Below are 19,914 nucleotides of genomic sequence, written 5' to 3'. Positions count from 1 at the left end.
GGTGCTTAGATGAAGGCCTTTTAAATTATTGTGGTAAATAAGTGACACAAGAAAGCTTATGGTCTAGTGGTTGTGGCGTCATTAAGGTTGCAAGGGAGCCTGGGTTCAAGTCTTGGCTCTTGTAATTTATTTTGGTTTTTCTTTTAAAGGAACCTAGACTCTAGCCTATAGACCTTATATTTAATTGAGGATAAAATTTGACACAGAAAGAGCCTGTGGTGGAGTGGCAAGGTGGCGTGTTGTGTAATTATGAGGTCTAAGGTTCAAGTCTTGGGATGCGCAATAGAGTATTTATTTTTCTATTTGAGCTGTGTAGGAGGTGGAGTTAGACTGGAACTCTGTGGTTGAGGTGGTCATAAGAAAATAAAGAATTTTCAACCTAATGGTTGAATGTAATCCCACATCGGGAAGCAAACATGGGAATTGGTGAGAAACTGGCTTTAAATAGAACGAACCAGATGAGTTGGTGAAAACGAAAAAAAAGGTGATTAAGACCCAATGCAGAATGTGCCAAGGTTGATGATCGTGGACTTCGGCATGTTCTCGTAAACAGGTGTGTATTCACGCCCTTCTTTGTTAGAAATCGGCAAAAGCTGAAAGCCGCCACGAGCGTTCTCGTGTTCTGGAGCTATTCTGAGCCTCGATTGGCTGAATGAACGGATGGGCCCGTGGGCCTGCTTGTGTAAATCTAACTGTTAGGTGGGAAGTAGTTGGGCCTGATGGGCCATGTGAACGAGATTGGGCCTAAAGGGGCCAAATGAATAAGTGTGGATCTGTTAGTGTTTAGTAAATGGGTGGTGGACCTAGTTTTTGGTAACTACTCAAGCAGACATAAAACTTAAATAATTAATTAATCACGACCGTGGACAAGTCATAAGGTTAAGGTGTGGCAATGGGTATATGCATGTCTAGGATTGGATCTAGGGAGAGCTTTGTACTTAAGAGGTCTTAATGACTCACCTCCTCTTCTCTGGAATCCTACCTGGTGCATAATATCTGTTCACTTTAGCCAACGTGGACTTGTTAACGGGTTAAGGTAAGTAATAAACCCATAATAAAGAGAAATTACTAAAATACCCTTGATTTGTAAAATTACTGAAATACCCCCGATTTGTAAAATTACCGAAATACCCTTGATTGTGAAATTACTAAAATACCCTCGATTTGTAAAATCATCAAAATACCCCCAATTTGTGAAATTATCGAAACACCCTCGATTAGTAAAATTACCGAAACACCCTCGATTTGTAAAATTATCGAAACACCCTTGATTTGTAAAACTATCGAAATACACTCAATTGTGAAGTTACTGAAATACCCTCGATTTGTAAAATAATCAAAATGCCACCGATTTGTGAAATTACTGAAACACCCTCGATTTTTAAAATTACCAAAATACCCCTGATTTGTAAAATTATAGAAATACCCTCGATTGTGAAATTACTGACATACCCCTATAGGGTAAAATGACTATTTTGCCTTGAGGGTAAATGACCGACTTAAACTTCGAATTTGACTGTTTTGATTATGAATGTATGACTGCGTTTTAAATGACTTGACTGTGGTTATATGACTGATATGCTCTTAAGATATGTTTAAAAGACTGTTACTGAGTATGGCCATTCTGCATACACGTGTAATGATTGAGCAAGACATACACGACATATTGCATGGGTTAGGAATTATGGAACGAAGGAAGTATATGAGGATCGCATGGTTGCTTGACGATCGTGGATCCACCGATGGCTATTAAGCCTAATATTTGATTAGCAACTTGTTGCAATGAAGGTAGTACCGCAACCGGGCTGCTATTGATGTGTATCAGATGGGTGGGTTGATATTTATATCCCCACATGATGTGTACCGGGGGACAGAGTTTGTGTGTAGCAATTGGATTATTGGGGTGGGTTGCACAGCATTGCATGTATGATATTATTGTGATATTTTTGTGATGTGGACTTCGATCCAACTGAGGCTAAGATGGGCTAGGCCCAATTAATTCTGTTATGGGCTGTGACCCAAATGATATTGTAATGGGCTTTGGCCCATGTATGCTCTGAACTAGATTGTACTATTACTATAATGGGCTCCGGCCCAAACTGATTCTGAATTCTGTCTGTTTACTGACTGTTACTCTAGTAAGGGGATTACACACTAAGTTTTTGTAAACTCACCCCGTTTATTAACTGTGCAGGTAATCCCCAGCGTTAGGTGGATCGATGTCGCAGAGGGGCTTAGAGACAACCACACAACTGCACATGTTTTTCTATTTTGTTTATTTAGTTAAGCACTTTGGTTTTTTATTTAGGTTGTATTAAGGCCTCTTTATTCTCTTAACTTTCTTTTTGGGAAATTTATTTAGTATGCTTAATATCTGTTAGAAGTAGGGCATGGTTTTCTAAAAAAACAACTGGTTTTCAAAATATTACATTTTCGCAACTATTTAAAAGTAAGCTTCCGTAGCAAGTAAGGTTTTAAGGGAATTAACATTTCACAAGTTTTAAAATGGCCAGAGGTTTTGAGTAGTAAGAAGGGTTTTCAATGAGAACATGGTTTTCGAAAAACACTTCAATGTGACACGCCAGATTCGGGCCTAACTTCTAGGCTGGGTTTGGGGTGTTACATTTAGTAGTATCAGAACCAAGTTGCAAAACTCGACTGTGGAGTGGGTTTTAAAATTGGATTTTCGAAAGAATTGATTCAAAAAGGTTTGAAAAGATTTAAAGTATTTGAAATATTTTTCTAAATATTTTCCTGAAAGTGTGGTTACCAAGTCTCCGACACCGAATCCGTAAGTTTTCTGTTAGACTGTACTTAAAGTTAGATTTTGTATTTATTCAGTGTATGTTCTGGAAATCAGATTTTTTTTAGTTAGCAACAATACTGTGATGGATTTCGAAGGCAAGCAAGGTCACGAGGAGTTTCCCATTTCCCCGGAACATGAGATGGTTCAGGAAACTGTAATCAAGGTAAGTCTACTAAATTCGGGTAACAATAACCCAGAGCTTGGTACGGAGGCACTGATTCGGTTGGTAAGGGAAGTGCTTGAAGAAGTGTTCGAGGCAAGAGCTAAGACGTATGGTGAAACACTTCAGGCTCAACATTTGGAGTGCAACAGGAAGAGGGATCACAGTTCCTTTTAAGTCAGATGTGTTTTGTTTGGATGTGATGTTTGAATATAGAAATTGTAGGCATGTGTGGTAAATATCTGTTTGCTTCTGTAGTTAGATGTATTGGTTGGGTATGAGAGGTTTTGAGATTAAGTTAAAAGTGTATTCGTGTAGTTTGGAACTAGAGTGCGCAGCGGGAGCAGAGTGGTGTAGATTGAGCTAAGCGCTTGTTCAGATAGTTGGAAATTTTGAGGACAAAATTTCTTTAAGGGAGGTAGAATTGTAAGGCCTCGAATTTAGGCTTAGAAGTATTGGGCCTTTAGTATGGGTCCGTAAGGAGGTTGTATATAAGCATTTAATTGTACAAGAAAATGACATAATGAAATGTCTCTTTAGTGGTTAATGGCCCTGCAAAGTGTTGGAGAAATCTTGGGTTCAAACCTGGGCTTTAGCAAAAATTTTGGTAATAAGTGAATAAAACCTTGGGTGCTTGGATGAAGGCCTTTTAAATTATTGTGGTAAATAAATGACACAAGGAAGCTTGTGGTCTAGTGGTTCTAGTGTCATTAAGGTTGCAAGGGAGACTGGGTTCAAGTCTTGGCTCTTTCAATTTATTTTGGTTTTTCTTTTAAAGGAACCTAGACTCGGCCTATAGACCTTATACTTAATTGAGGATAAAATATGACACAGAAAGAGCCTGTGGTGGAGTGGCAAGGTGGCGTGTTGTGTAACTGTGAGGACTAAGGTTCAAGTCTTGGGATGCAGAATGGAGTATTTATTTTACTATTTGGGCTGTATAGGAGGTGGAGTTGGACTGGAACTCTGTGGTTGAGGTGGTCATAAGAAAATAAGGAATTTTCAACCTAATGGTTGAATGTAATCCCACATCAGAAAGCTAACATGGGAATTGGTGAGAAGCTAGCTTTAAATAGAGCGAACTAGATAAGTTGGTGAAAAAGAAAAAAAAAAGGTGATTAAGACTCAATGCAGGATGTGCCAAGGTTGGTGATCGTGGACTTTGGTGCGTTCTCATAAATAGGTGTGTATTCACACCCTTTTTTGTTAGAAATTGACAAAAGATGAAAGCCGCCACGAGCGTTCTCGTGTGCTAGGGCTATTCTGGGCCTCGATGATCTGAATGGACCTGATGGGCTCATGGGCCTACTTGTGTAAATCTAGCTGGTAGGTGGGAAGTAGTTGGGCTTGATGGGCCATATGAATGTGATTGGGCTTGATAGGCCATGTGAACGAGATTGGGCCTAAATAGGCCACTATAGGAGAACAGACTTTTAGCGGCGCTTTTTTTACAAACGCCGCTAAAGTCCATGACCTTTAGCAGCGCTTTTCCCGAAAACGCCGCTAAAAATCGTAACCTTTAGCGGCGCTTTTCACACAAACGCCACTAAAGACATGACTTTTAGCGGCGCTTTTCTCACAAACGCCGCTAAAAATCATGAACTTTAAAAAATATATTTTATTTTAATTAAATAATATTTATTTCTATATTAAATATTATATTATGTTTAATTTTTGAAATTTGAACTTTTAAGGATAAATAAAAAATATTAATTAAATTAAATTTTCCATTAAAATTTAAACCTCAAAACTAAATATAAAAATTAATGAAATTAAATTTAATAGATAAACATTGATTCAATATGTAATTTAATACATAAAAAAAACACACACACAGAGACACACAAAGTATTACAATTTCTAAAACAAAATTTGTAACACCCCGTACCCGAGACCGTTGCCGGAGTCGGACATGAGGGGTTCACAGACTAAATTCGCTTACTATCGCAGTCCATTTTAAAAATTTCCAGGCAGTTGGCTAACTGCGTCACTGTCACCTTAAAAATCATAACTTGAGTTTCACAACTCGAAAATCAGTTTCGTAATTTTTCCCTGAAACTAGACTCATATTCCCATCTACATATTTTTTTCTAGAATTTTTTGTTGGGCCAATTAGTACAGTTTATTAGTCAAAGTCTCCCATGTTACAGGGATCGACTACACTGACCTTTGCGCATTACGACTTAGATATCTCCCTGCACAGAGCTTCAATACTGATGCCGTTTGTTTCTATAGAAACTAGACTCAGAGAGGAATCTATACATATATGGAATGACTCCTAATTATCTCTGGTTAATTTATAATGAATTTACAAAGTCGGAACAGGGAATCCAGAAACCGTTCTGGCCCTGTCTCACGAGAACCTGAATATCTCTTAACATACTGTCCATATGATCGTTTCGTTACTTTCCTATGAAAATAGATTCATCAAGGTTCGTTTACATAATTTATTCACTATTTAATTCCATTCCTACTATTTTTAGTGATTTTCCAAATCTACATCACTGCTGCTGTCAGCATCTGCCTTTAAGGTAGACTTTACCTATTTCATAGTTTCCATGATTCAACTAGCCCTTTTAGCATAAATAGCACAAATTATGATAGTGATTAACCATTCCCATGGCCAATCCTTGTTAAGCATATCCACACCTCTCAATAACCATATCCATACCAAATGATTATAACATTATGCTCAAACATATATATAAGCCATTTTCGCATGGCTATCCAAAATTATACAAATCCAAAGGGTCCATGACCCACAACAAAAAGGGTAGTCCTATACATGCCATTTCGAAGTTCAACCAAAATTGTACCAAAAGGGGGGGCTTTGATAGTGTGGGCGACTTCGACTTCAAAATCCCGAGTCCGATAGCTGAAGAACCAAAATCTATAAAACAGAAAATCAAAGAAACGGAGTAAGCAATTTATGCTTAGTAAGTTTTGAGCAAGGGATTCCAGCACAACAAAAGTATAGCATTCATATAACTAAACGGATAATTTCATATGCACAAATTCTCAATATCATACTTACTTCACATTACCAACCCTTATGTTCATACACAAAAGATCAACTTAGCCAAAGGCCGGTAGCTCATTTATCAACTGAGCGAATACTTATTTGTAAGGGCTCAACTAATTCAAAGCACATACGAAACATACCTCAATGTTGGGATGTTACAAGCGTATTAACTGAAATTTTTACAGCAAGATCGTTCATTCCCGAATCACGTACCTTCAGAATTTAACCGGATATAGCTACTCGTTCAAATGCCTTCGGGACATAGCCCGGTTATAGTAACTCGCACAAATGCCTTCGGGACTTAGCCCGGTTATGGTAACTCGCACAAATGCCTTCGGGACTTAACCCAGATTTAGTAACTCGCACCAATGCCTTCGGGCTTAGCCCGGAATTAGTAACTCGCACAAATGCCTTCGGATCTTAGTCCGGATATGGTCACTTAGCACAAAGCCTTCGGGACTTAGCCCGGACATCATTCAAATAACCATGCACATTTAACAATAAATCATGGCACATTCGTATTTCATTTTCGTTAGCAAAACTCAAACACAAGACACTTATCATTCTTGCAATTTCGGCTCAATAGCCACACACAAAGAGCATGATTTTGATTTGCTTAAAACATGATCTAATCAAATCATAATTTAAGCTCTATTACTCAAGAACTTACCTCGGATGTTGTCGAACGATTCCGATGGCTATTCGACCACTTTTTCCTTCCCTTTATCAGATTTAGTTCCCCTTTGCTCTTGAGCTTAATTAAAAAAATAAATTGATTTAATCATTTGAGCATCGAAAAGAGGAACACAAGGCACTTAGCCCATATTTATACATTAGTCATTAAAGTCACATATGTACAGAATCATGAATCAAACTCAACATTTTAGCTAATTTTCCCCCTTGGCCGAATTTTCTAAGCCAAGACAAAAGCATCAATATGGTTGCCTCTAACCGAATACATGCAACACCAATCTTCTTCCTATGGCCGAATATGCATGTCTATGTTGAGGCCGATTATATACTTAATACCACACATAAATGGCATACATTTTACTAACTAATGCATTACATATTATAACTCAATACGCATCCATCATTTAATCCATAACCGAAGCACCATCATGTGCAAGTATATACCTTGAGATAATATATAGGTCACACCAATACATCATGTGCAATCATATATATATATGTGCAAGAGCCGAATCACAAATTTGATTATAACCAAATTTAAACATATATCCAAAACATAAATCTTACCTACCATGCAATAAGCATAAATCACACTTATGGATATACCATGGCCGATACTTCCAACAACACCAAATAAAAATATACTTCATGGATCTAAGGTAGAACCAAGAAAGAAACTCATAATCACCAAGATGTAAGCAACTACCATTTTTCATCTAGATTTAGCATGAAACACAACCATCACCCTTATTAATCTCCATAGCCGAAAACCTTACTTATTCCAAAATCACAATTTCAACATGGGTTACCAACAATAACTTGATATCTCACTCAAAATCAACTAGGATTTCAAGAACTAGTATCAACTTCCTTACCTTAATATCGACCTAAGATGACCGATTGCTTCACTCCTTCCTTCCTCCTCTCAATCCGGCCAAGAAGAACCAAAGAACACAACTTGTTTCCTTTCTTCCTTAGAACATTCGGCCAAGAGACATGAAAAAAGATGGACACTTTTTTTTGTTTTCTTTCTTACATTCACGGCAATGGGGAGGGGGAGAAACAATCACACCTTCTTTCTTTTTTTTTCCATTTCTTTATTACTAACTTTATTTTATTGTTTCCTCCCATGATGCACCAACACAACATGTCTATGACATGTCTTGCCCATCACACTTGGTCTACCATACTTGTCATGGCCGGCCACTACTAATTAGGGGGGAAATTGACATGCAAGTCCCCCCTTTTTATTTCATGCACTAATAGATCCTTATGCTTTGACCTATCACATTTCAAAATTTTCTCACATAAGTCCTATTTACTAAAATTCACCTACAATTAAACAAAATTCAAATATGAAATTTTCACACATGCATATATACATATAATAAGCATCAAATATGACAGCTAATTATTTTTATGACTCGGTTTAGTGGTCCCGAAACCACTTCCCGACTAGGGTCAATTTTGGGCTGTCACAACTCTCCCCCACTTAAGAAATTTTCGTCCCCGAAAATCTTACCGGTAAATAAGTTTGGGTATCGTTCTTTCATGGCATTCTCGGTTTCCCAAGTAGCTTCTTCGACTCCGTGTTTGAGCCATAACACCTTTACTAACGGAACCCTTTTGTTTTGCAACTCCTTCACTTCACGAGCTAGGATACGCATCGGTTCTTCTTCATAACTCATATCGGCTTGAATTTCAACCTCTGATGGGCTAATTATGTGCGATGGATCAGATCTATAGCGTCGAAGCATCGAAACATGAAAGACGTCGTGAATCTTTTCAAGTTCAGGGGGCAAAATCAATCGATACGCAACTGGACCAACTCGTTCGGAGATTTCGTACGGTCCAATGAATCTCGGACTCAACTTGCCCTTACGGCCAAATCTGAGTACCTTTTTCCAAGGCGAAACTTTAAGAAACACTTTATCTCCCACCTGATATTCAATGTCTTTTCGTTTCAAATCCACATACGATTTCTGACGATCTGTGGCTGCCTTCAGACTTTCACGGATTACCTTTACTTTCTGTTCGGCATCTTTAATCAAATCAACTCCGAAAATTTTACTTTCACCGAGCTCGGTCCAAAACAATGGTGTACGGCATTTACAACCGTACAAAGCCTCGTAAGGTGCCATCTTAATACTTGATTGAAAACTATTGTTGTAAGCGAATTCAATCAAAGGTAAATACCGTTCCCATGAACTACTGAACTCGAGGATGCAACATCTCAACATATCCTCAAGTATCTGAATTATCCGCTCGTATTGACCATCGGTTTGGGGGTGAAAAGCAGTGCTAAAATGCAGCTTGGTACCCAAAGCTTCTTGCAATTTCTTCCAAAATCGTGAGGTGAATCTCGGATCTCTATCCGACACGATAGAAATAGGTACCCCGTGTAATCTCACAATCTGAGAAACGTACAATTCAGCTAGTTTATCCAATGAAAAATCCGTATGCACGGGGATAAAGTGAGCCGACTTAGTCAGTCTATCAACAACAACCCAAATCGCATCCTTCTTACTTGCTGACAATGGCAGTCCGGACACAAAGTCCATTGTGACTCGATCCCATTTCCACTCGGGTATCATGATCGGCTGAAGTAATCCTGAAGGCACTTATGTTCCGCTTTCACTTGTTGACATATTAAACATCTCGAAACAAAGTCGGAGATGTCTCGTTTCATACCATGCCACCAAAATCGACGTTTCAAATCGTTGTACATTTTCGTACTCCCCGGGTGAATTGACATTCGGCTACAATGGGCTTCATTCAGAACCATCGAAATGATTTCTGAATTTCTTGGAACACACAACCGACTTCTGAACATCAAACAATCGTCATCATCAATTTGAAATTCGGATTCCATATTCGGAACACATTCAGCCCGTTTTGCAACTAATTCATCGTCGACTTTCTGAGCTTCACGAATTTGACGAATCAATAATGGTTTGGCCTTTAATTCAGCTACTAACACATTGTCGGGTAGAACAGACAAGTGCACATTCATCGCTCATAAAGCAAACAGTGATTTCCGGCTTAAGGCGTCCGCAACCACATTAGCCTTTCCCGGGTGGTAATCAATGACAAGCTCGTAATCTTTCAACAACTCAAGCCAACGTCTTTGTCGCAGATTTAAGTCTCTTTGAGTCATCAAATATTTGAGACTATTGTGATCCGAAAATACATGGCACTTTTCACCAAATAAGTAATGTCGCCATATTTTTAAAGCGAATACGATGGCAGCTAGTTCGAGATCATGGGTCGGATAATTTTTCTCATGTGGCTTTAATTGTCTCGACGCATAGGCCACAACTCGACCTTCTTGCATCAATACGCAACCTAACCCAAGTAGGGACGCATCACTATAAATGACAAACTCTTTGCCTGATTCGGGCTGCACTAAAATTGGAGCTTCGGTCAAATAAGTTTTCAGTTGATCAAAACTTTTCTGACATTTTTCCGTCTATTCGAACTTAACATCTTGTTGAAGTAGCTTCGTCATCGGTGTGGCTATCATCGAGAAACCTTTTACAAACCGTCGGTAGTAACCGGCAAGTCCCAAAAAGCTCCGAACCTCAGTAATATTTCTCGGAGGCTTCCAGTTAAGTATGGCTGAAATTTTGTTCGGGTCAACTCGAATACCCGATGAGGATACCACATGACCCAAGAAGTTAACCTCTCTTAACCAGAACTCACACTTACTAAACTTAGCATATAACTGCTTATCCCGCAAAATTTGCAACACTAGTCTCAGGTGCTCAGCATGTTCGGTCTCATCTCTTGAATAGACCAAGATGTCATCAATGAACACAACTACGAACCGATCCAAATATGGTCTGAAGATCCGATTCATCAAATCCATAAATACCGCAGGGGCATTAATGAGCCCAAACGGCATCACTAAGAACTCATAGTGACCATATCTCGTTCTGAAGGCAGTTTTGGGTATGTCCGAATCTCGAATTCGCAACTGATAATAGCCCGATCTCAAATCTATTTTTGAGAACACTGAGGCTCCCTTCAGTTGGTCGAACAAATCATCGATACGCGGTAACGGATATTTGTTCTTTATTGTCACTTTATTCAGCGGACGATAGTCAATGCACAACCTCATGGTTCCGTCCTTCTTTTTCACGAACAATACTGGTGCACCCCAAGATGAGAAACTTGGTCGAGCGAAACCTCTATCCGTCAATTCTTGCAACTGAGCTTTCAACTCTTTTAACTCGGTTGGTGCCATACGATATGGAGCTATCGAAATCGGCGTAGTCCCAGGTACAAGCTCAATACCAAACTCTATCTCCCGAGCAGGTGGTAAACCCGGTAATTCTTCAGGAAAAACATCCGGGTATTCACAAACCACCGGCACAGATTCGGGTTTCTTTTCTAATTCTTTGTCATCAAGTACATACGCAAGGTATGCTTCGTACCCTTTTCTTACATATTTCTGGGCCAACATTGAGGATATTATAGCTGGCAACCCCTTTAAGTCCGTAGACTCAACTCGGATTATCTCGTTATTTGCGCACCTCAAATCAATAGTCTTGCTTTTGCAATTCACAACCGCATAATGCGCGGTCAACCAATCCAAACCAAGAATAACATCAAATTCATCAAACGGCAAAAGCATCAAGTCCGCCGGAAAACAGGAACCTCGAATTACTAGGGGACATTTCTTACACACTTTGTCGACAAGCACGTAACGACCCAAGGGATTTGACACCCGAATTACGAACTCAGTAGACTCAATAGGTAAAGTCTTACTGGATGCTAAGGTTTCACATATGTAAGAATGAGTAGAACCAGGGTCAATCAAAGCAATTACATTAGTATCAAAGAGAGTAAAAGTACCGGTAATAACATCAGGCGAAGAAGCATCCTCGCAGGCACGTATAGCATAAGCTCTAGCAGGCGCACGAGCCTCGGATCTGGTCTTAGCATCTCTAGATCCTCTCTGACCACTACTAGCATTGCCCGTATTTCTAGATGGTCTACCTCGAGCAGTGGTAGCACTCGGTTTTACACTCTGATTTACATTATGTTCAGACAACCTCGGGCAATCTTTAATGAAGTGGTCAACTGATCCGCACTTGTAATAGGAGCGGTCATGGAATCTACAACTCCCCGAATGCCATTTACCGCAATGTCAACATTTCGTTCTGTCTCGACGTTCATTCCCAACACTGGCGACCGAAGTGCCTCGTGTACCCACAGGGGGTCGATCACGATCTTGTCTAAAAAGGCCCGAAGTGCCTCTAGACCGGCCCACATCATCTCGAAATTTCTTCGATGCCTGTTGAAGAGACTTTCCCGAGGATCTTTTACGAAACTCTCCAGTTCCCACATCAACTTTTTGTTTTTCTTTTCTAAGCTCTTCGGCTTTACAAGCTCGCTCGACAAGTACTACGAACTCTCGTATTTCAAGAATGCCAACGAACATTTTTATATCTTCATTCAGCCCATCCTCGAAGCGTTTACACATGATAGCCTCAGATGAAACACATTCCCGAGCGTATCTACTAAGTCTAACAAATTTTCGCACGTAATCAGTAACTGACATAGAACCTTGCTTAAGCTCAAGAAATTCCTTCCGTTTTTGATCAACAAATCTCTGACTGATATACTTTTTCCGAAACTCAGTTTGGAAAAACTCCCAAGTTACTTGCTCTCGGGGCACAATAGAAGTCAGAGTACTCCACCAATAGTAGGCAGAATCACGTAGCAAGGAGATAGTACACTTTAGGCACTCATCGGGTGTGCAAGATAGCTCGTCGAGTACCCGGATAGTGTTGTCCAACCAAAATTCAGCTTGCTCGGCATCATCGCTGTCCGTAGCTTTAAATTTAGTAGCCCCATGTTTTCGGATTCTGTCAACTGGGGGCTTATTTGACCTTATTTGGTCAGTTTTCGGAGGTATTGTAGGTGCGGGGGTGGCATTAGTCGGGAATGGAGGTTGTGGAACAGCCGTATTAGTTCGAATGTATTGGTTGAACCAATCATTCATCACGCTATAGAAAGCTTGTCTAGCTTCATCATTCGGATTACTAGCATTATGTTGAGAGTCCGCCGGCGCTGTCCCTTGTGCGGGAGCAGGCGCTACACTCTCAAGATCATCAGCTACCGCTCGGTCGGGATCGGGATCCATTACTATAAATAAACACATTTGCAAATGTCAGAAATCACCACACTATCAAATAATCACATAAAATGGCATGTATAGCTAGACCCAACGCATTACGGTAGTCCTAGAATCGACTAAACCGTAGCTCTGATACCAATGAAATTGTAACACCCCGTACCCGAGACCGTTGCCGGAGTCGGACATGAGGGGTTCACAGACTAAATTCGCTTACTATCGCAGTCCATTTTAAAAATTTCCAGGCAGTTGGCTAACTGCATCACTGTCACCTTAAAAATCATAACTTGAGTTTCACAACTCGAAAATCAGTTTTGTAATTTTTCCCTGAAACTAGACTCATATGCCCATCTACATAATTTTTCTAGAATTTTTTGTAGGGCCAATCAGTACATTTTATTAGTCAAAGTCTCCCATGTTACAGGGATCGACTACACTGACCTTTGCACATTACGACTTAGATATCTCCCTACACAAAGCTTCAATACTGATTCCGTTTATTTCTATAGAAACTAGACTCAGAGAGGAATCTATACATATATGGCATGACTCCTAATTATCTCTGGTTAATTTATAATGAATTTCTAAAGTCGGAACAGGGAATCCAGAAACCGTTCTGGCCCTGTCTCACGAGAACCTAAATATCTCTTAACATACTGTCCATATGATCGTTTCGTTACTTTCCTATGAAAATATATTCATCAAGGTTCGTTTACATAATTTATTCACTATTTAATTCCATTCCTACTATTTTTAGTGATTTTCCAAATCTACATCACTGCTGCTGTCAGCATCTGCCTTTAAGGTAGACTTTACCTATTTCATAGTTTCCATGATTCAACTAGCCCTTTTAGCATAAATAGCACAAATTATGATAGTGATTAACCATTCCCATGGCCAATCCTTGTTAAGCATATCCACACCTCTCAATAACCATATCCATACCAAATGATTATAACATTATGCTCAAACATATATATAAGCCATTTTCGCATGGCTATCCAAAATTATACAAATCCAAAGGGTCCATGACCCACAACAAAAGGGTAGTCCTATACATGCCATTTCGAAGTTCAACCAAAATTGTACCAAAAGGGGGGGCTTTGATAGTGTGGGCGACTTCGACTTCAAAATCCCGAGTCCGATAGCTGAAGAACCAAAATCTATAAAACAGAGAATCAAAGAAACGGAGTAAGCAATTTATGCTTAGTAAGTTTTGAGCAAGGGATTCCAGCACAACAAAAGTATAGCATTCATATAACTAAACGGATAATTTCATATGCACAAATTCTCAATATCATACTTACTTCACATTACCAACCCTTATGTTCATACACAAAAGATCAACTTAGCCAAAGGCCGGTAGCTCATTTATCAACTGAGCGAATACTTATTTGTAAGGGCTCAACTAATTCAAAGCACATACGAAACATACCTCAATGTTGGGATGTTACAAGCGTATTAACTGAAATTTTTACAGCAAGATCGTTCATTCCCGAATCACGTACCTTTGGAATTTAACCGGATATAGCTACTCGTTCAAATGCCTTCGGGACATAGCCCGGTTATAGTAACTCGCACAAATGCCTTCGGGACTTAGCCCGGTTATAGTAACTCGCACAAATGCCTTCGGGACTTAACCCGGATTTAGTAACTCGCACCAATGCCTTCGGGCTTAGCCCGGAATTAGTAACTCGCACAAATGCCTTCGGATCTTAGTCCGGATATGGTCACTTAGCACAAAGCCTTCGGGACTTAGCCCGGACATCATTCAAATAACCATACACATTTAACAATAAATCATGGCACATTCGTATTTCATTTTCGTTAGCAAAACTCAAACACAAGACACTTATCATTCTTGCAATTTCGGCTCAATAGCCACACACAAAGAGCATGATTTTGATTTGCTTAAAACATGATCTAATCAAATCATAATTTAAGCTCTATTACTCAAGAACTTACCTCGGATGTTGTCGAACGATTCCGATGGCTATTCGACCACTTTTTCCTTCCCTTTATCGGATTTAGTTCCCCTTTGCTCTTGAGCTTAATTAAACAAATAAATTGATTTAATCATTTGAGCATCGAAAAGAGGAACACAAGGCACTTAGCCCATATTTATACATTAGTCATTAAAGTCACATATGTACGGAATCATGAATCAAACTCAACATTTTAGCTAATTTTCCCCCTTGGCCGAATTTTCTAAGCCAAGACAAAAGCATCAATATGCTTGCCTCTAACCGAATACATGCAACACCAATCTTCTTCCTATGGCCGAATATGCATGTCTATGTTGAGGCCGATTATATACTTAATACCACACATAAATGGCATACATTTTACTAACTAATGCATTACATATTATAACTCAATACGCATCCATCATTTAATCCATAACCGAAGCACCATCATGTGCAAGTATATACCTTGAGATAATATATAGGTCACACCAATACATCATGTGCAATCATATATATATATGTGCAAGAGCCGAATCACAAATTTGATTATAACCAAATTTAAACATATATCCAAAACATAAATCTTACCTACCATGCAATAAGCATAAATCACACTTATGGATATACCATGGCCGATACTTCCAACAACACCAAATAAAAATATACTTCGTGGATCTAAGGTAGAACCAAGAAAGAAACTCATAATCATCAAGATGTAAGCAACTACCATTTTTCATCTAGATTTAGCATGAAACACAACCATCACCCTTATTAATCTCCATAGCCGAAAACCTTACTTATTCCAAAATCACAATTTCAACATGGGTTACCAACAATAACTTGATATCTCACTCAAAATCAACTAGGATTTCAAGAACTAGTATCAACTTCCTTACCTTAATATCGACCTAAGATGACCGATTGCTTCACTCCTTCCTTCCTCCTCTCAATCCGGCCAAGAAGAACCAAAGAACACAACTTGTTTCCTTTCTTCCTTAGAACATTCGGCCAAGAGACATGAAAAAAGATGGACACTTTTTTTTTGTTTTCTTTCTTACATTCACGGCAATGGGGAGGGGGAGAAACAATCACACCTTCTTTCTTTTTTTTTTCCATTTCTTTATTACTAACTTTATTTTATTGTTTCCTCCCATGATGCACCAACACAACATGTCTATGACATGTCTTGCCCATCACACTTGGTCTACCATACTTGTCATGGCCGGCCACTACTAATTAGGGGGGGAAATTGACATGCAAGTCCCCCCTTTTTATTTCATGCACTAATAGATCCTTATGCTTTGACCTATCATATTTCAAAATTTTCTCACATAAGTCCTATTTACTAAAATTCACCTACAATTAAACAAAATTCAAATATGAAATTTTCACACATGCATATATACATATAATAAGCATCAAATATGACAGCTAATTATTTTTATGACTCGGTTTAGCGGTCCCGAAACCACTTCCCGACTAGGGTCAATTTTGGGCTGTCACAAAATCATTAGGAAGCCACAAAGTCATTCCTTAGCTTCATTTTCTTTCGAGGAGGCTTCTAGTATGCAGCTAAAGATTCTTAAAATATTATTAAACCGCATACCACTTAGCTTGGGTTGCAGCAACGTTGTAAATAGTATAATCAAAAGACAGAAGATGACATTCTTGCTCAATAAAATAAATCACCTTACTTACAGGTTTCAGCAGCTAGAAAACTGGATATTACATATAGTGGAAGCAGAGGAATAAACAAGTAACCCAATCAACTTAAGAAAGAGAAGCAACTTCCTTCATTTTGCCATACAAATGCATGAACATTATTGATAACCATGACATGCCTAACAAGTTTCTTAAAAAATCAGAGAGATGGATGTAAATGCAGACAAATCAATGATTGACTAACATGAAATTTTGGGTCATATCTTACCTTCACAATATTGTCTGCATATTTCATTACCATTGATACAGCAGTTCCACTACAAATGAAACAAATATAATCATATTTCAGAAAGCAAAATATGGAAATTAAAAGGTCTTTAAAATAGTACTTCACTAGGAAAACATTAGCAAGCTTGCAAGCAGTCAATAAAGCATCTTGAACTCTAGCACTCTGGTAAGTGTTTGAAGTTAAATACATTAGCTTAAGCCATCAATATTTTTGAGGTATTGAGAAGGAAATAAAAGGAAAGCTTTCGATGGTGCAAACACTAACAATGAAAATGAAGGAGGCCATATAACAATGATTTTAGGAAGACTTAAAAAAAACTTTCTTTTATAACTTTTCAAAGTAAATTTTTTTTTTAATTTCAATCTTGTGGGAAAGCAAAAACTATATATGTGGTAATCCATAATATATGCATATACTTGAGAGAGTGCTTTTAGTTGGAGTGGGAAACCAATAATAACAAGTAATGAGATTTCTATCAATCCAATCATCCCCTTTGAAGGCATTGTAATAACAGAATCTGCAGTATATCATCACTAGGAATGATAAAAAAATGAAAAATCAAAACTCAAAAGACATACCCTTAATCATAAGCTTGTGGAAGTTTAAAGTAGCATATTCCAAACATAGCAGCAACTAGCTGTTGTCGACTTAAAAGGATATGCCAAAAAGCTGCAATTAGATTCTAATATTTTACCCTTGAGTGCAGCAGAACAAGAAAGAACCTGTACTTTCTATATATATCTAGAGCTTTTAGTAATTAGTATTTGAACTGTTACAGACAAATGCAATCAATGTATTTGTTTTACATTGTGAAGTTTCTTAACGTAAGCTATAAGCCACAAATGTGAGCAAAGCTCCATATACAAAACTATTTGAAGTCAATATACATGTTCATGAAATAATCACTTTAGAAGCAAAAACATAAACCCAATAGGTAAACAAATAGATGGATCTACTTAAACAAAAACAAGTAGTCCTCTTAAGCAAAAACAATTAGTTAGTAGATTGCCATAGCTTGCATCATAGAGAATCAAAATAAGTTCAAAATAAAGAGTTAAAATTTACCTCAGAACAGAATTCCATGCTTCGAATACTTCTCCTATTAAAACCATGGGTGGGATCAATAATGGCAAACCAATGACGGTGGAGCAAAACAGCATTTCTATCTAACGTCACCATAAAAAAAGTATAGCATTAAACGCACTACTTTTTTCACATGTTTAAATCATCATCAGCAAAAAATCAACTGTGTTGTTTCAGTGTTCATGTTGAAGATAGCTTCTTGCAAATTACCCAGAAAAGAATCCATTACAAGAGCACTAATCACCATTATTACACCAATTACACTGAAGCTTGGTAAAGTTTGTGCATCAGCTAAGGTGAAAAGGATCAAACCCAGTACTAAAAGTATTGCAAAAACATATTCGTGTGCTGGGTATTTTCATCTCAAACCAGGTATGAAGGCACCCATTACCATCACTGGAAGAACCTAAAGATATCCATAAATGAAGCTTTAAAAAAATAAACGCAAAAATAAGAACAATGTTGTGAAGAATGAAAATTTTCAACTTTGGGGGTTTACTTTGGTGGATTTAAACATGAGCTGTGCTGGGTAATTAAGGAAAGCTAAAGATCCTTTTGTGAGGCCGTGAGAGCCCATGAGAACAGTAGAGAGTTTCACATAAGTCTTCCATGGGTTCACCATTTTCTTTAGACTGAAACCTTAAAGGTAAATCAGAAAAAGGTAGACGAACACTTGGACAAATGTGAAGTACCAGCCATAGCTGAACACAAAAAATTAATATAAAAAAATTGAAAATAATTACCAAAATAAAAACTACAGCAGTTACCAGAACTGGAGTCTATTGTATACATATTCCTGAAAAGCAGCAAATATAAAAAAAATAAAATTCTTAAAATGATGCATTTAAACTTTGTTTTGTTGCTGAGAAAATGGAAAAAGAAAAGAAAAAGAAAAACCTCGCAAATGCCATTGACAAGGTAACCAAAGAAGAACCCAGAAGAGCAAATGAGAAACTGCTTCCATTTAGGTCTATCAGAAAGCGAAATCCCAAACAAAAAACGAGTTTGTTCTTCGTTTTTCATTACTGCCTCTGTTTTTTTTGAAGGGTACGTGTAAAGCATCATATATTCTTCTGAGGTAAACGGAGGCTCCGGAAGTCCTTCCAAAATCCTCCTTAGCTTTTTGATCCCCTTATGCATATAATCCCATCCCTGATCTAGTTCAATAGTCTTGCGCTCCATTGTTGTAAAAGCGGAGCTAAGATTTCTTCAGATTAAAATCTGTAAAAGCACATAAACAAAACAATAAAAATCAAACAATCAACAAAACCCTAGCATGAGCATTGGCTCTTTCTTCTCAGCCGAATCTCGACTAGATTTCCTAGAACTCCCCTTTCTACTACTACCTTTGAAGAAATGAAAAGGAAAAAGAAGCGTGATTGGTGTAGGTGTATTGACTTGTGTTGCTGGAAATGGGAAATTTAGGGGCAAATTTTGAGAGTTATTTGGGGGATTTAGGGCGCGACGAAGTTGAGAAGAAGAGGGAGTAATGAGCGGGTAACAAAAAAGGGGAGAAATGGGAAATTTGGGTAACAAATTTTATGGCATTTTACCTAAAAAATGCCATTATTGTTTAATTTTAATTTTTTTTATTTTTTTCTATTTTTTCTATTTTTTCTTTTAATTTTTTTCTGCTGAGATTATCATTTTTAAAATTTTTTTTTAATTTTGAATATTAAACTTTTTAACTGAAATATGGACTAAAATATTAAATATTAAATATTAAATATTTAAGTTTTTTATTTTTTATTTTTAAATTTTTTATTTTTTTGAAGATTTTTATAATTTTTAAATTAACATTAAAATACAAAAGAAAACTTTAAGAGAAATAAAATGGAATCGATGAATTAAAAAATACAAAATTTTGATTTAATCCTTTAAAATTATAAAGATATAGGCTATTAAATGGTGAATTAGCATTTGTACTATTATAAAAGTATAAAATTTAATTTCGCCACCCAAAAAAAAAAATCTAACTTCGCACCTGCTTTGAATTGCCTTGACAATATTTGCAAGTTTCAAAAGTCACCATCAAGAATTTTATTTTTCACTTGGACTAAATTAAAATTGTAACCAAGTTGTCAATATAC

The 19,914-nt window shown here is 37.7% G+C and overlaps 1 protein-coding gene across 31 annotated transcripts; it reads right to left on the bottom strand.

Annotated features, from left to right (window-relative positions):
• Window positions 1-13,678: 13,678 nt before the first annotated feature.
• On the bottom strand, window positions 13,679-19,361 carry LOC107959981 (uncharacterized). Of its 31 annotated transcripts, XR_005926829.1 has the most exons (8): window positions 19,171-19,361; window positions 18,722-19,045; window positions 18,568-18,620; window positions 18,324-18,456; window positions 17,807-18,230; window positions 17,320-17,378; window positions 16,721-16,769; window positions 14,789-14,872 (listed from the first exon to the last, which is right to left on the bottom strand). XR_005926829.1 is itself a non-coding variant. In XM_041112628.1 (6 exons), exons 2-6 carry the CDS (start codon window positions 19,004-19,006, stop codon window positions 14,817-14,819), a joined length of 453 nt encoding a protein of 150 aa, XP_040968562.1. In that variant the 5' UTR covers window positions 19,007-19,045; window positions 19,168-19,360; the 3' UTR covers window positions 14,789-14,816. The 31 variants fall into 31 exon arrangements, 7 of the variants coding, with proteins under 7 accessions (XP_040968566.1, XP_040968562.1, XP_040968561.1 ...); XR_005926834.1 differs by lacking the exon at window positions 18,324-18,456 and having other exon boundaries at window positions 13,679-14,872; window positions 17,320-17,410; window positions 17,807-17,907; window positions 19,171-19,359; XR_005926826.1 differs by having other exon boundaries at window positions 13,718-14,872; window positions 17,320-17,410; window positions 18,324-18,620.
• Between the last annotated feature and the right edge of the window lie 553 nt (window positions 19,362-19,914).

The sequence above is a fragment of the Gossypium hirsutum genome, chromosome A05 (assembly GCF_007990345.1).
Source record: "Gossypium hirsutum isolate 1008001.06 chromosome A05, Gossypium_hirsutum_v2.1, whole genome shotgun sequence".
In the NCBI taxonomy this organism is placed as follows: domain Eukaryota; kingdom Viridiplantae; phylum Streptophyta; class Magnoliopsida; order Malvales; family Malvaceae; genus Gossypium; species Gossypium hirsutum.
This window is presented reverse-complemented; position numbering and strand designations above follow the sequence as displayed.